This window comes from Octopus bimaculoides, chromosome 3 (genome assembly GCF_046866305.1).
Source record: "Octopus bimaculoides isolate indiv1 chromosome 3, ASM4686630v1, whole genome shotgun sequence".
NCBI classification, from domain to species: domain Eukaryota; kingdom Metazoa; phylum Mollusca; class Cephalopoda; order Octopoda; family Octopodidae; genus Octopus; species Octopus bimaculoides.
The window spans coordinates 84,418,949-84,436,780 of NC_142930.1; the positions used below are offsets into that span (position 1 = coordinate 84,418,949).

At 34.2% G+C, this 17,832-nt stretch overlaps 1 protein-coding gene across 4 annotated transcripts in view; it reads left to right on the forward strand.

Moving 5' to 3' along the window:
- Positions 1-17,832, forward strand: part of LOC106872996 (mediator of RNA polymerase II transcription subunit 15) — an 87,724-nt gene that overhangs the window by 68,700 nt on the left and 1,192 nt on the right. For all 4 annotated transcript variants that reach the window (XM_014920190.3, XM_014920191.3, XM_014920192.3 and 1 more), the window contains 11 exons: positions 2,770-2,873; positions 3,757-3,939; positions 5,888-5,974; positions 6,619-6,689; positions 9,002-9,129; positions 9,229-9,357; positions 11,893-11,959; positions 12,044-12,107; positions 13,119-13,285; positions 14,285-14,451; positions 16,393-16,491. In XM_014920190.3, coding sequence (XP_014775676.1) covers positions 2,770-2,873; positions 3,757-3,939; positions 5,888-5,974; positions 6,619-6,689; positions 9,002-9,129; positions 9,229-9,357; positions 11,893-11,959; positions 12,044-12,107; positions 13,119-13,285; positions 14,285-14,451; positions 16,393-16,491 — 1,266 coding nt within the window. The remainder of the gene's footprint in view (positions 1-2,769; positions 2,874-3,756; positions 3,940-5,887; positions 5,975-6,618; positions 6,690-9,001; positions 9,130-9,228; positions 9,358-11,892; positions 11,960-12,043; positions 12,108-13,118; positions 13,286-14,284; positions 14,452-16,392; positions 16,492-17,832) is intronic.

The following is a 17,832-nucleotide window of genomic DNA, read 5'->3' on the forward strand; positions in this document are numbered from 1 at the left end:
TCTACCATCATCACTACAAGAACTGGAGACTGTTTTAGCTGAAGAATGGACAAAAATTCCTTTGGAAACAATATGAACTTTGTACAAGTCCATTCCTCTTAGAATTCAAGCTGTAATTACTGCCAAAGGCAGTTCTACTCCATATTAAAATAAATTTGTTTGGAATTTTAAGGTGTTTCCATTATTTTGTCCAACCCCTGTATGTGTGTGTGTGTGTGTGTATATATATATATATATATATATATAATGTGTGTGTGTATATATAACAGTTGTAAACATTAACATTACTGTCATACAAGTGATGCTTTTCATTTCCAATCTTCCATGCAAATATGTCTGGTCATGGGAAAATATTAACCTTGCTTGGAAACATAACAGGTTGGTAACAAGAACATCCAATTATAAAAGATCTGCCTCACAGAACTCTATCTGAGTCATGCAAGCATAGAAAAGTGGACATTAAAACAACGTTAATAATGACTAATTACATAAAGCTAAGTATAATTTCACATTAAGAGCATTAGTCTATTCACACATATCTAAAGAGAAGGGAAAGCTTAAGAAAATATGGATAATGAACCACTGCATAAAATCAGCTTCTTAATCTGCTACTTTTTGTGTGCAAAATGTGAAGGGGACGTTTGTAAAAGGGCTATTTGGCCAAAGGGACCACTGAGCTATGAAAAGTTGAGAACCGCTTATTTATATGTGTGTGTTCATTGATTTGTTCATTTTCACAAGGGAAGATTTTTTTGGAGCATTTGCATGTCTGACTTAAAAATCCAGTTGTTCCAGAAGATATAGTTTTGAGAGGGAACTGAACTAGTGATACCAACTGGTACAACATTCACATTCTGCTGTTGGGCATATCTATGTTCTCCACACCTCTACTTTCAAATTAGCATACTTCAATATCTTTTCTGCTCACTTGTCTGTTATGTTTTTGTCTGAAGCAACTGCAACATTTATTACAAGACATTTTCTTTCTTTTTTTAATGTCCAGTATAATTGATATCTGGTCTATGATGTCCAGTTGTTCTGTGTGTCTGAATATCAAAATTCTAGTGAATTTTTGGTTTACCAGGTTCATTTAGAGCCATTTCTAGAACGTGGTTGTACCACTTGACTGAAATATTGCACTTTTTACAAAGTGACTTATGTAAATTGAGACTTACTTTACCATAACTTTCCTTTTATTCTTTCTAACCTAACATTTTGCAGCCTGCTATAATGTGACTGGTATTTTTCACTCATTGATTACATAGTTAATACTTCTTCATTAAAGCAGTGAAAGTTCAAATCCTACTGAGGTCAACTTTGCCTTTTATCCTTTTTTAGGATTAATAAAAATATAATACCAGTCAAGTACCGGTGTTGACTAATTTTCCCCTCCTCACCCCAAATCATAGGCCTTGTACCTCCAGCTTTACATTCTGAATTCAAATTCCACCAAGGTCAACTTCGCTTTTCTTTCTTTCACAGATCAATGAAATAAATGTGATAATAATAATTATTATTATAATTGAGGCTGCAAGCTGGCTGAATCATTATCATGCTGGGTGATGTTCTTGGTGGCATTTCATCTGTCCTTATGTTCTGTGTTCAAATACTGCCATGGTTGACTTTGCCTTTCATCCTTTTGGGGTCGATCTAATTGACTGGTACTCTCCCCCAAAATTTCAGGCCTTATTCCTATAGTAGAAAGGATTATTTTGTAAGGTGGTGAGGTGGTAGAATTGTTAGCACACCAGGTAAAATAGATACCAGTTGGACACTGGGGGTCGTTGTAATCGACTACCATCCCCACCACCCCAAAAAATGCTGGCCTTGTGCCAAAATTTGAAACCATTTTTCTTATAACAATGGTGGAGTATTGGCAGAGTTGCTAATGTGTCAGACAATATGTATTTGTGGTATTTGTTTTGGCTGTTTAGATTCTGAGTTAAAATCCCATGAAGATCAACTTTGCTTTTCATCTCTTTGGGGGTCACTGAAATAAAATACCAGCCAAGTACTGGAGTGAGTGGTTTTAACTAGCCTCCAGCCTCCTCTCCCAAATTCCTGACCTTGTACTTATGTGATTATTATCACATTGGCAGTCATTTGGTATACTCAATAAGTATTGGCCAAAAAGCCTTGTGGTATTTTACTACATATCTTTGTTTTGAGTTCAGATCCTGCCATGGTTGATTTTTACCTTCCCTCCTTTTAGGCTCAGGAAGTGTCAGTCAAGTAAATGGCTAAATTTAGTCAACTACTCTCCCTTCCTCCAAATGTGTGGCTTTGTGCCCATGCTAGAAATCCTTATAAGCATCTGAATTTTACAGATCTCTTCTTTTCCTTTTCTTAAAACAGTGTTCCTTTTTGTCAAAATAAGAAATAATTTCTAAAAAAAATTAAAAAGGAAAATGCATTGCAGCATACATATAAAAAAAAAACACTTCTCTCTCTCTCTGATTCCTATTATATATGAGTATATTTGTGTAGTTGTTGATTTATTTGTTTTTAAGGTGACTTTCTTGTTATCAATAACCCTGATCCAGAAAACTTATGACTAAAGGAATTTTAGCTGTAATCTTCTCATATTTTTGTACAACTACATTGTTCAGTGTGTCTTATGAATATGTGTGTGCATCATGAGAGAGAGAGAGAGAGATAATTTTTTTTTCTAAAATTTCAAAAGCTGGTTGTTTTTCTGCAAAGTAAATTTAAACTTTAAACTGTGACTGTTGAAAATTTGACAAAACTACTTTATTTTCTTGTGCGTAGGTATGATGAACCACCAGCAAGCTACAGCTGCTCACATACAATACCAACAGCGACATATGCCAGCTCGCACACCTGTAAACCAACCAAAGCCTGTTCCTTTGCAGGTGTGTATTCTAACTTTTGTCTTTGGACTGTGTTGCTTTGTAAGAAAGTTAACAGCTGTGTACTTATTGATCTTCCATGTTATAGATGATGACTACTGAAATAACTAATCTTAAATCTAAATGCTGTATTGCTTTGCTTTACTTTGTGCTTGCTTCTATTTCTATTTTTAAGTCTTCTTATCTTTGTATTAAATATCCACTCTAATATATATCATGTATGTCATAATGATAAACAGATTTTATTGTCATTAATTCTTATGAAGAACATTAAATGATGATGATGATGACTTTCTTTTTGTATACTGTTTTGAGTTTTGTATGATACTAGTTGTAATGATGGTACACTTGTTTAGAAAGCAATCTATTACACCATGGATTGCGCTTTAAATAATTGATGTGGTGGCTAATAATTATCGTTCAGTTATTTAACTTTCAATAGCTTGACATTTCTTCAGTTCGTCTGCTTGTTTAGTTTTTATAAGTTGTTAATTCTTAATGATTACAAATATAAATTAAATCTCCGGATAGATATTTTATTGATAGTTTGATAGTTACAAAATATAAGTATATTTTTCTATACTATTGATTAGTTTTCCTCACTCCTTTGAAATTTATCCAAATTTTAGTAATGTTATGTTATTTCCCATAATGTAACACATAACAAATTAGACTAAATTTGTTAAATATTTCATGAGTTAATAAAGAAAAAGTATATAATTAGATGTTAATTAAAATATATTTCTTAAGATTTTCATTGCTTTAAGATGGATAGGATAGTTTCAATTGTTGGTTTAATCAACATCAGCTGGCTTGAAGAATGTATTTTATTGTCCTTCTCAGTTGTTGATATTACTGTTCTCATCAATCAGTTTATCTTTCACAGAGGCATGATGCTTTCATGGTTTCCCAAGCACCACCTCAAGCACAACAACAAGCTCAACCACCAACAACTTCTCAACAACCGGTTCCACCACCACAAACTTCAACACAGCAACAACCCCAACAACAACAGTCAGCACCCCAGCAACAAATGGTTGGTCAACAGATGGCAGTGTCAGGCCCTAATGTAATTCAGTGTTATTTACTCTAATACACATTTTGTAACTCACAATTATTTTAATTATATTATCTTGTTGATATGATAAACATATTTGTAATAGCTTTCACAGCTTATTCCATATTTATCAGCTGTATATTACTTCACTGTCAAAGTCACAGTTTTCACTAAAAAAATATTTTCCTTATAACTACAAGTACAGTAATACCTCACTTTACAAGGACCCGCTTTACGAGACCCCGGGTTTATGAGTTTTATTTTTCAAGCACAAGATCGAAATTTTAACTGAAGTGCAAAAGTTTATACTACCATAACAAGTGCTTCTGTGTGTCACTGAGAAATTTATAGAAAGCAAAAAAAAAAACCTTCTTCTAAACATACAACTCTTGACTTGTTTTTCAAAAGGAAATCTACAAGTCTGTCTGTGAGTGCTTGTGAATCAGCAATTGTATCTATTAATGATAGCATGTGCAAGTCTAGTATGAGTGAAAGGGATTCAGAAAACAATTATAATATTTTTTTATTATAAATGATCTTGACATTTTTTTTCTTTACATAAAATATTCTTTACTTTCTACTGTTATTTCATTGTCATTTATCTATGAGTATTATAAATTTTATAGGTAAAATATTCTGGGAACGTATTATGATTTATAACATTGCTACTATGGGAAATTATTGCTTTGCTTTACAAACAGTCTCTGGGAACAAATTAACTCATATATTGAAGCATCACTGTATTGTTTTACAAATATCTGACATCTTTCTATAATAGTTTTCCTAAGATTCGTTGTCCTGGAGTAGGCCTTTGATAAAGAGGTCATGAAGAAAACTAGTTGTAGGTGAATTACTCAATAGAGCTATACAAGCCGTGTATAGAGGTGCCTTTAACTAGATGAGTTATCAATGATCATTCAGTATTCAAACAGGTGTCATTAGGGCACAGATCTGAACCCCCTCCTATGTATTATAAGTACTTCAGGCCATAACAGAAGAATTTAAAACTAGTTGATTGTGAAAACTCTTGTATGTTAATGAGCTAGTTCTTATAGATGAATTATCAAAGAATTTGAGAAGTAATTTAAAATGTTGAAGCAAAACTTACCAAAGACAAAAGTAAACCTAGAACCTCAAGATAAACTTTGAAAAGTAAGATTTAAATTGTAGAAAACAGTTGTTAGGAACTCTGTACTATGTACCAAAAGTAAAGTGTGATTGCATATGAAATGCAGTGAGATCATAGGCAGGTAGACAGAGAAGAAATATTAGTAGTTAGTAGTAAGGGTATTCATAAAATAAATTCTTTCAAATTCTTGGAAAGCTCCCTAAAAGCCGTTGATAGCTTCCTTTACCTATACAACTTAATTAGCAATGGAGATAGGTGTTTCAAAAGCATGGTAGCTATAGTAAGAATGAGGTGAAAAATGTTAAAGAAGCTATTTCTTCTGCTAGTAACAAGGAGATTCTTTCTCCAAGTGAAGAGCAAATCCCATCCGTACTATGTAAGTGTGACAAAGTGGACATAAAAGATAATAATGGTGCGGATAGTTAATACTGCTTTGAAGAAGGAATGAATCTTTCTGTTTCAACTTTAGAGTATCTTTGAACAGTTTCAGTTTGCAAGGTACACCAAACCTTGCTTAACACAACTGAAATGGTCTTAGCTAATGACATGCTAGTATGACAACTGTCACTCCTTCTTCAACATATACATTATATCTATTTCTTCCACTTATCCTGTCACATTTTTTAAAACCCTGCACTAAATAAATAACCAGTTGTCTTTCTTTTAAACTATATCTTCCCATAAAATATTTCAAATGTACTTGGTTGTCTCTCCACCGACTTATCACAGCAAAATTGATTTTACAAAATGTTTTTCAACAAATCTTTAAGAGTCAATATGTAGTTTAAAAAATATATATAATTATTATTTTTATTTTTCTTCTTTCTTTAGCAACTACCATTCCAAGGGGGCAACCCTCCTTCTGTACCAAGATCAATGGTTCAAAGTCCGTACATGAGTCCACAGCAATATGGCCAAGTAAGTTAGCAGAATACTTCTTCTGCAATGATTGTATCTTTATTTCATTTTGTTAAGATAATATTAGTATGTGCCGACCATTCACATTACATGTACTTACTGATATATCTTTGCTACTTTTGTTGAAGGTGTTTCACTTCCTTTCAAACCCACCTGTTGTACCTACCTCTCTACTTTGCACTAATAAGTACATTTCTATTTAGTCACTTACTATCCAGAAACAGCAGTAAAATCTCCCTCAAATAACATTGTACTTTCTTAAATAAAGAATATACTGGACAGTATAGTTCCTGATACTCACAGATGGACTGACTTTTGTTATAAGTTTGTTCAGTCCAAGCTGGACTGGGAATAAACACCATCTCTTCCTTACTATTCACACTGTCTCTTCTTAAACTTGCACTAACATTACAATCAGTCTGTCATTTCAAAATTTTCTGCTATTTAAAACTGCCTCCTATGTCTGTTCCTTTAGTATACTAATGTTCAGCATTTCAAGTTCCACATTACCCACACCAATCACATTTATTCTTTCTCATGGTTCATGATGTTTGTTATGAACAATATAGACTAAGGAAATCAGCTCGTTTGTTTTAAACTACTCAGAACTAACAGAAATATATTTTGTACATCGTCTTTTGCAGAGTCCAAGTCAAGTACAGCCAGCTAGTAATGTCTCACAGTTAAATACTGCCCATTCACCTGCTACTCAAGGGTTTGACTTCAAAGCATTTTTCTTTTAATATCTTGATGTAAATTAGTTTTGTTTTCCTTCCTGAAAAGAAGCATGCTACTATGCTTACTTCATATCTACTTCAATTAAGTGGTATCTAGTTGATTACAAGTAAGACTATTGTACCTTTAAAAAGAAAATTGCTCTATTAGTTTACAATTTTTTAAATTTACAAAAGACTTCTGTCATTACTGTTATAGAAAATGGATGTAAATCTCCCAAATCATGAATACAGTATTAACAACTATTGTAAATTTTACTTGTTTAAGTCCCTTGAAAAATCTTGACTAAGTACTATAATGCCACTAAAACTAAGTCTGATCATAATGAATATTTTAGAGTGTGATCAGTTTTGTTTGGGAGATTTGGCTAACTGTTGCATAAAATGTTAAGTGCCATCATTGGTAACAGTTTTGTTGTTCAAAGATCATTTCTTTTCAATGAATATTTTATACTTTGATAATTAATGTGACTAGGTTGGTGTTTCTGTCTATTAGATGACCCCTTTTTTATTTTATTTTACCCCTATGTATTACATTAGCCTGCAAAATCTGAAATTGCCTTACCTGTTCTGTTAGTCTGCTTGAGTTTACTTAATCAACAAATTAAGTGCAACATTAAAACAATAAACTTAACCCTTTCACTGTGGAAAGCAGATATATCAACTCAAAATTTCATTATCCTTAACTGCAGAAAGCAGTTTTATATACAAATCTATTTTTTGTTGAGGAATGTCATATTTGAAACTATTTTTTGTTGAGGTAACATGACTTGCTGAAAATACCAATTCTATTTTTTAACATAATTACTGGAATCATCATCATTTAATGTCTGCCTTCCATACTGGCATGGGTAGGATGTTTTGACAGGAGCCAGCCAGGCAGAAGCCTGCACTAGACTTCTGTGACTGTTTTGGCAGGATTTTTACAGCTGGATACTCTTCCTAACACCAACCACCCAACAGAGTGGACTTAGTGCTTTTTACGTTGCACAAGCACAGGCAAGGTTTTTACAGCTGGATGCCCTTCCAAGTGCAACAACTTAACGGTGTGGACTAGATGCTTTTTAAGTGGCACCTGCACTGACAGGGTGACTAAGTAACCTGCAAGACAAAAATCTTTTGAGAGGAGAAGGGACACTGGAGGAGGGGATCTTGTGTCAGATGATGAAAGATTATAGTGAGACAGAGAGACAGAAACAGGTGTCTTGCTGTAGAGGAGGTACAAGGTTACCCAATCTGAGGGAAGGGCAGGAGAAGGCGCGAGAGAATGGGAGACAGCAGGATAAAGATGGTGCCAAGTGCCAGGCATACTCACAACTGTGAAAAAAAAAAAAAAAAAAAGCGCTTTTAGTAAGGCTTGTGTACTTAGTGTAGTGTCAGTCATCATCATCATATATCTGTTTTCCATGCTGGCATGGGTTGGACAAGTATATACAAATTATAATTAGTTAAACTATGCAAACATTGAAGAGGAAGTGTTAAAAATGAAAATTATGTAGGTTGTTACTAGTTACTCCTTTTCTTTCACTTTAATTTTATCATTTCCATGTCTTAAAATTCAAAACATTTAATGCAAAAAGTAAGAAATATTAATCCTGGACAATGTTATTTTAACATTTTTTTCTGCAGTTACAGAAGGTAACTCGAGGAAATACAAAAAATGATACTTTGTGCTTATCTGTAGACATGATACAGTAAAAGACTGCTTAGAACAAGCTTGGTCTTTCAAGGTGGTACTGGATATAGGTTTAGAAGCCCTGCCATATAAAAAATATTTTTTTTACTATGTAAACATCAACGAAAGGGAAAAAAACACCACCTGTCTGAAGGAAGGAAGGAAGGTTGGATGCTTTCTGACATCAGTGCATGAAAGTATAAGGATTATGTTCTTTACATAAGAGTACCATTCCTTGTTCTCGAATGGTGCACAGAGGACTTTTATTTCCAGAGAATCAGCAGAACCATGAATCATCTTAGTGGCTTTCATAACAGGCAAGATGTAATGAACTGGAAGCTATTAAAAAGTAATGCATAGGACAGAAAGACACGAGATCTGCAGGGATTTAAAAGACAAAGGGGATAATAAATGGTTTAACTTTACTTACAGCAAGTTCTGGGTGGAATTAAAATATCTATAGCTAAAAAAAGGATAAAAACAAGTGAATCTAAAGATTTGGATTTTGGTGATAAAGCACTGCTTATTAGTAAATAAAATTCCTCTGTAGTCTGAAGTGAAATTATTTTTTTGTTTCCAACTCTCTTAATCACTATTTTTGTTTTTGTACATTTCTAGTTCTCATATGGTCCATTCACCTGCTAACTTGGCTGCACCCTCCCCAAATACTCATATTGTCCCTTCTCCAGTATCTCGTAATGCTGCCATGGGTGCCCCGTCACCGGGAAGTGCTTTGAATACACCTGGTGAGGATTTCTTTTAATTTATATATTTATTGTTGTTTTTGAATACTTTACTTTTAATTACAATCTGTGACATCCAAAACTCTCTGTGATTGATTATAGGTAATCCTGGTTCTGTTGGAACTACTGCTAGTCCGTCTGAAGACCAGGCTTATTTGGAGAAATTAAAGCAGTTATCCAAATTTATTGATCCATTGCGGAGAATGATTCGTAAAACAGAAACTGAAGAAGGTAAATTTTGTTTCACAAGTTTTTTTTTTTTTGTTTTCCAAACAATCTTTACCCATTTTCCTCTAAATCTTAATCTGTTTTCCTCTAGATCTTAATCCACTTTCCTCTAATCTTTATCTATTTTCCTATATTTAACTACTTTCATATAAATATTTTCAATATAACCTACTCTGAATAATATATTTTATAAATCTATTTTTTACACTGTAGGTATGAAAGCAATGCTTGTGATACTGTTTCAATACTATATTGGGTCATGTTGCTTAACGTGTTCCTTGCATCTTTCTTTCTGTTTGAGACAGTTGACATCACTTACAATTCATCACACTCTTCACAATGTGTACTCAGTTGAAACTGTGGCTCTGGTCTCTGGCCATGTGACAGTCATTTGTATTCTGCTCTTCTTTTTACCTTGTAATGTCAGTATTAAAGATAGTCTCCAATCTGCAGAGGAGACTAGTGAGAGAGGACTGAAGTAGTTAGTGTGTGTGTGCATATATATATTATATATATGTGTGTATATATATATATATATATATATATATATATATATATATATATATATATATATATACAGGAAGGTTTGGAGGTGATGTACAGGAATTATATTATAGAAAAAAATTAAGGTACTCAGAAATCTGGCTGGTTGTATATTTACAGATTTTTATTAATATGTCACATGTTTTATAAATCATATAAAGTGCTTTTCGCCTAATCTTGTAGGATTTTCAAATTTTTTATTTCACCTTGCAATACCGTCTCTTTATATAGTTTTATTGAGTGTGTAGGGGTGGAGAGAGAGATAAATATAGGATAGTAAGAGAGGGTGAGGAATGGAGGGAAAAGTGAGAGAGAGAGAGAGAGTGTGTGTGTGTGTGTGTTTGTGTTGGTGTGTGTGTGTGTGCATGTGTATCTGAAAGGAGTGTCAATGGGAAAGAGAAAAGAAGAAAATTGTGTTTACAGCTGGTCAGTTCTTTCAATAAGTTTATTCTTGGCCTTTTAAAGAAATATATATATGGGCTGGACGGTTTGACTGAGGACTAGCGAGCCAGATGGCTACACCAGGCTCCAATCTGATTTGGCAGAGTTTCTACAGCTGGATGCCCTTCCTAACACCAACCACTCTGAGAGTGTAGTTGGTGCTTTTACATGCCACCACACGAGGGCCAGTCAGATGGTACTGGCAACGGCCATGCTCGAATGGTGTTTTTTATGTGCCACCTGCACAGGAGCCAGTCAGCAGCCCTGGCAATAATCACGCTCGGATGATGCTCTTAACCTTCCACTGGCACGGATGCCATTCAGGTAGTGCTGTCATCGGCCACGTCAGTGAATTTGATTTCGATATATATATATATATATATATATATGGGTCAAACAGTTTGATTCAAATTCTGTGGTACTTTAAGTTTCAAGTGTGATGCTAGTCTTCAGCCATTGGAATTAGAATTCTAATTCCAATGGCTGAAGGCTAGCATTATCCTTGAGACTTAAAGTACCAAAGAATTTGTATCAACCTGTTTGACCCATACATATAATTCCCAATAAATATGTTGAGTGCCCTTCTTTTGTTTGTTTGCTCATGTGTGTGTGTATGTATGTATATACACATACACACACAGACACACGCACACATACAAAGTAAAAGGATGAAGAAAATTGATTTGACAATTTAGTTTCTTTAGTATTATTGTTTAACCCTTTAGCAGTCACATTAGTCTGTCAAATGTAATGCTTATTTATTCACATTGTTTCAAATTAATCATGTATTATCTTGTAGCCTTGAGATTTTGATGAAGTGGTTGTTATTTTTAGAGATTGGTGTGAGGGACCAAACGTGGCTAGTTTGAACATAAAACAGGTAGACTATTTTGGCTGGATATGTCCAGTTTAATTGCTAATGGGTTAATGCCAGTTAAACCCTGGTTAAGCAGACCTATAATCCAAAGTGCTCCAGCCACAGTCATCTCATCTTTCTGTGTATCTAGGACACGCTACATTTTCTAATTTGTCCTTCCTTTTTAAAGAAAGTGGGTTATGATTTGAGCGAGATTTTTACTTCCATTTCTTGCAATGGTAAATTCAAGATGAAGATTAGGCTTAGGGACTAACGACAGAGTTGTGATTTTGAATCTTTCTTTATCCAGTATGCTGTGTTCCAGACAAGGTTATTACTTTATATTGGCCATTCCAAGAAATGAAAGTTGCACTCGTGTATCTGTGGGGCTATTAATACTGAACACTTCAAAAGAAAACACTCTAATTTTAAAATAAGCAACTAATATATTTAAATGTTCTTATCATTACCTGTAAATTACTAATGCCATACTAACATTATATATATTCCAGCATTATTTTGTCATTGACATGTAATACTACCTTTGTCACCAGCTTGTTGAAAAAATAGGGAAAAATTCTGGTTATAAATGTATTCTTACTCTCAGCCTTGCATCTCTCTCTCTCTCTCTCTCTCTCTTTATCCTTATATAATTTCAGGTTTCAAATATTTTTTTCTCTCTTCTTTTCTTTTGTCAGATAATAAAAAAGATCAATCTCATAAAATGAAGAATCTTTTAGAAATTTTGTCTGATCCTTCAAAACGGTATGATTTTTACTTCTTTGTAATTTTCTTCTCTGAAGACTCTTGTGGAAAATAGTTTTACATTACTATTGTTTGTTATTGCAGTCTTCCAATGACCACCTTGCTGAAATGTGAACAGGTCTTATTGAAAATGGAACTATCAAAGCCAGTAAGTGTGCAAGTTCTGAAATGAAATTGCTTGTAATTCTATTTATTTTTATCTTCAAAGAAAAGTTCACTCACCCTCTGTTTATAAAATAAACCTTGTTTTTGTACATCATTAACATTTGGTGACTGTATTCTGGATTTGATTTACTTCACTTAAGAGTTCAATTTCATTGTAACATGTTGAAGCTAGATTAAATCATCTGCAATACATTCTCTTAAATTGATTAAAATAATCCATTTGTTGTTATCAGCACTTTTCTCGTGAAGTAATCTTTTTATTTTGCCTCCAAATATAAAATTACACAGACTACTGTAGTAATGGTAAAAGACAGAGGAAGCAAGAATTGGGTTATAAAAAACACTTCGTAATAATCTGAAATTATTGATTATTATTACTCCTACTATGTAAGATTTATAAACAGCTGTCATTACAGTGCCTTGCAGTGTCTCTTCTGACTGTCTGCACTCTGACTTAAGATCTTACCAAAGTCAACTTTGAATTTCATCTGTTCAGAATCGACAAGCTCTCTAGGTTGATAATGTCTAACAAACTGGGTGTTTTGTAAAAGACATCCAAAAAAGCAATGAGAAACCACTCTTGTATACTCTCAAGTGCAAAAAACTTGTCAAGGAAGTCACCCAGGGTTATTTATCAGTCTAATGGCATGTCTATATAGGGTTTATGTCTTAAAAATATTCACTTAAATCTTAATTTTAGTTGACAAACTCTTTGAAATTATGAAATGTGTTGTCATTAAAGAAATAAATTTGCAATCTTGGTGTCTAAATATACTTCCATACGATTGGATTTGCTAAAATGTTTTCTTTTTATCATTACACAATCTGTGATTCCTCTAATTTGCTATTCAAAAAGAAATGTCTCTCAATTGAGACTGTTCTTCCTAAAATTTACTCACTGTTCTACCTGTAAGTGGAAAAGTTGAATGAATTGTTAGTTTTTTTCCCTCCCTGCTGATTTTTAACACTTTTTAATCATTTTTTTTCTTTTTAGCCTTCCTCCAGTGATGGCAGTGGGTCTAGCTCCAAAAATGGAGAACAACATATGTGTCAACCCTTACTTGATTCTATTGCTGCACACATGAAGTCTCCAATGCTAAACCACACACTTCATCGTACTTTTGGACCTGCTGTTGCAGCTCTCCGTGGCCAGCCTATTCGGTAAGAGATAGTTTTTTGAGTTTTTCTTTTACCCCATGTTCCTTAAACAAAACCTTCTGCTCTTTTGAACATGCAGGATCCATGCCATCACTACCCAGTTTCACTGCACTTATCTGTCTTCATTATCATCATCAGTATTGTGTCTCATTCTCCAGAACTTACACTCAATACTTTTCTCATTCCTTCTTCCCCAGAGTGGCATTTCTCTAGAATTTTCTTTTCTTGTCTAGTTTCCCTATCAGTGCTGACTTTGGGCACCTACAAAGATCATGGGTGTCCTCCAAACTTATATAGCTAATCTTTTTTCTAAATACAAGTTCTGGTTACCTTGTTGTAGAGCATACATGCCTAATCTGCCACATTGCACCTCATTACACACTTTATGCAAACAATCACTGCACAGTAGGGAACACATAGTGGTACATCAGATATCCAACAACTACAAATCACAACCCAATATTGATCCAGTATTATAGGTTTACACTGTCAGAATTGACTTGTAACATAACTCCCTAAGCAAAAGGAAACTAGTGATTATTTCTATATCACTATTCTGTGAAGTCCTGAAATCCTTTAAAGCATCAGAATGGAACCAAAGATTTAGATCATTGTAGTCTGACTCTAGTCAGCTTTGACTGAGCAGACATAACTTCTATGTTATTGTAGGAATTTGTGCATCTGTGAGAGAGGGAGAAAACTGTTTTGTTATTTTACTCTGACTACTTTCACTGCAGGAGTTGGAGAAGCTGAGTATATTGATTTTTCACACATGCACAAGACTGCAAAACTGGAAGAAAGGAACAAGTGTTCATATCAGTCACAGTATTTGGCTGGTACCTTAATTTATTAACTCCAGAAGGTTAAGAGGCAAAGTTGATCACATTGGAATTTCAACTGAAACTTAAGAAACTGGAACACAGTACCACCAGGCATTTTGCCTAATACTCTAATAATTAAACATATCGTGATGGAAAGTCATTTGTTTTGTTATTATTTTAGGGTTCCTAGTCCACCCCCCACTAAGAAACCAAAAGTTTCCAATGAGAAAGATAAATTGTCTAATATACTACAAGGTGAAATTGCTCGATTGCCACACCGGTTCCGTATTAGCCTAGACCCTGCACATCATGTTAGCTCAAAGACTGTCCATCTTATCTGTAAATTAGGTAAGAATTTCTTTTTTCTCTTTATTATTATTTTTGTTGTCGTTATGTGATTACTTGTTTGGTTGGTTGATTGGTTAGTAAATAAACACAAAAACTTGACCTAGTATGACAATAAAGGTTGTAAGTATTTAGAAGTGTATGTATGTTTATATCTGTTTGAATTCTATGGAAAATGGAAGAGACATTTAAAAAATGTTGAGTATTCTACAGTAGGTTGAAGACATTTTTATTTGATTGTTAGTTCGAGAAGATTCCAACTGTAAATGAATTATAATTTTTTTGTGCTCAAATGATCTTTCACACTACTTTGCTTTACTGTGTTGGTGATAGGAAAGGTTGTCATAATAATTTATTGTGAGTTGAAGTTTGAAAGGTGTTTTCTAGTAGTTTGTGTAGCAACATCATTGTTTCCTTATTCTGGCTGAATGTTGTGCTTATGAGTGCGATTGTTAACTTATTTATTTATAACAAAGTGTTAGCACTCAGCAGTGTTTAGGCATGAGCAGAATTAGTTAAGTTGAAATATGTTTATCATATATTTCAACTGCTAAAAGGCACTGTGGAGAATATATCTCTCTTATGGTAAAATGGTGTGAAAACAATCAGTTTGTTTAGTGTTGCCGTCTATTAGGAATCTCTGACACTGATGTTTCAAGCTTCTTGGCTCTTGTCAATGAGATGTATCTAAGAGAGGCAACTCTGAATGAACTTATAAAGCCATAGCTTTATGTATAATTCAGTCGACGTGATGACTGATTTGCCCTTGTAGATCACCTATTTGAGGGAAAATAACGAAGTGTTAGCGCTAAGCAGTGTTTAGGCATGAGCAAAATTAGTTAAGTTGAAATATGTTTGTCACATATTTCAACTTCTAAAAGGCAAATACACTACCAAGAAACATCGATGTCTGAGATTCCTAATAGATAGCGACGCTGAATGAACCAGGTGTTTTCACACCTTTTTACCATAAGAGAGGCATATTCTCCACAGTAACTGCAGGATATTTGAAAAATGTGACAAGCATATTTCAACTTACCTAATTCTGCTCATTCCTAAACACTGCTTAGCGCTAACACTTTGTTATTTTTCCTTGGCCAGGTGATCTACAGATGATGAAAGGTTAGAGTGTGACAGAGAGGCAGAAATGGGTGTCTTGCTGTAGAGGAGGTACATGGTTACCCAGCCAGTGAGAGTTGCTTATCTTAAATTTTAAATACTTCTTAAGTCAACTTACCTTTCACTCATACTCAGTCAATATAATAACTAGTCTTGTAATTTTTTCAATTTAGTTGGCTATCACCATCTCTTAAAACAATTTGGCCTTATGCCAATATAAGATTATTGTTATTTTTTCTTCAGTTGTTTCATGCAACACTCTACTGCACCACTTAGTGCACCTCTGTGCTCTTGAGGTGTGTGCAGCTTTGTGTTCTTTCTTTTGTAGGGATTGAGAGAGTATAGATCCCTCCCGTTGTGTACTTCCTCATTTTGTTTTGTTATAGAGTTCAGTTTCTTGCTATATGAGTGCCTGTTCTGATGTATGTGATGTGTGTAATATGACTTTTATTATTATTGTTAAGGCAGTGAGCTGGCAGAATTGTTAGTGCAGTGGATGAAATGCTTAGCAGTATTTCACCCATTGCTACATTCTGAGTGCAAATTCTGCCAAGGTTGAATTTGCCTTTCATCCTTTCTGGATCAATAAATTAAATGCTAGTGAAACAGTGGGGTTGATGTAATTGTCTAGTCCCCCTCCCCACAAATTTGAGGCCTTTTGCCTCCAGTAGAAAGGATTATTATTATTTGAATGGTACATATAACAAAATCACTTGTTTTTTTAACTTTCTAATGATGTTGAAGCATTATTTTCTATATATTCTGTAACATGTTAATTATATATATATATATTTTTTTTACTATATAAATCTTCCCACATTCTAGATGATAAGAACCTACCTAGTGTGCCTCCTATCTTGATTGTGGTACCTGAGGATTATCCTTCAACCAGTCCACAGTGTGACAGCAATGCCGAAGATTATAGTCAGTATCTCATTTATTGATATCTTCATTTAAACTTAAGTAAATATCTGAGAAATTACTCAACTCTAACTTTGTCCTAGTGTTGAAATAGACTCATTAATCCTTTTGAGGAAGTTTCAGAAATAAGAATATTGTTGGAGCTGATACATGCTGGTAACAATTGTAAGCCTTACAGTTTCATGGTTTAAATATTATCCAGATGAATTTAATCTATAACTTTGTAGTGGTAATGAAGTGAGGTAGAAATCCCATAGCGTGTCAAGCTAGACAAGCCACAAGCTTGTTGATAGTTTAGTGTCTACACCTGAATTAGATAAAGCGAAGCAGTGACGAAAGGGAACCAGGTGTTAACATTTTGACAACGACTGAATAAATGTTCTTGAAAAGCATGTGTTGTTACACTGGGTGGAAGTCATGTGTATTCCTCTGCCACTAGCTTTTAATGGGCAGAGGAATGCAGCACCCTGTGGTGCTATGCTGGGGTGAAGTAATTCTACTGCCCAGCTACAAATCCATTGTAGTTGTATACTTCTCATTGTATCATGGTACAATGTATACTCTACTTCAGCTAACCTTTGTGTTGTTTTTAAGCTAACTGCATTACATTGCCGTCTACAGCTTCCATCTATTACTAGAACAGGCAACATTACACAGCCTGCTATAAACAAAGTGCATAGTTAAAGTACATTACTTGTCCTAGTTTGCCAAACTGAAAATAGGTACCATTCTCATTAGTTAATGTTAGATCTCAGTCAGCTCTGATATAACATTGTGCAGTGTGTCGATTTTAAGATGGTAGATGTGATTTAAGTGAGATTTAGCTGCTATTTCTAGCAGGTTCAGTGACCATGTAGAAGTTGTCTTAGTTGAGATAACCATTCAACTGTAAAACACCTGATCCAACAATATGAGTGCATATATTCAATTAACTTTTATTGAATTACTAATTAAGATGTAACATTGGTGTTGGTGCCATGTAAAGAAAAAATATATACACTCTGCAAAGTGGTTGGCATTAGGCAGAGCATCCAGCTGTAGAAACCACTCCAATGCACAGTCCATCTGTGCCAGTATGGAAGGAGGACATTAAATGATGATGATGATTGACAGATAAACTCTATTAGACATTACTATGATAAGCATAATAAAATTTTCTTAGAATTCATAGACACAGGCTTTTTTGTGTGACATGGAAATTTGCTCTGGAACAACATGTTTGTGGTTTGTTCCTATTGTGTGTCAATTGGCTTGTGACTTCTACTTTAGCCATGGTCTGACCAATGCCTCTTGAGCAAACTGTTAGATGTAAAAAACAAGAAGCTTGTTATTCATGTTGGTGTG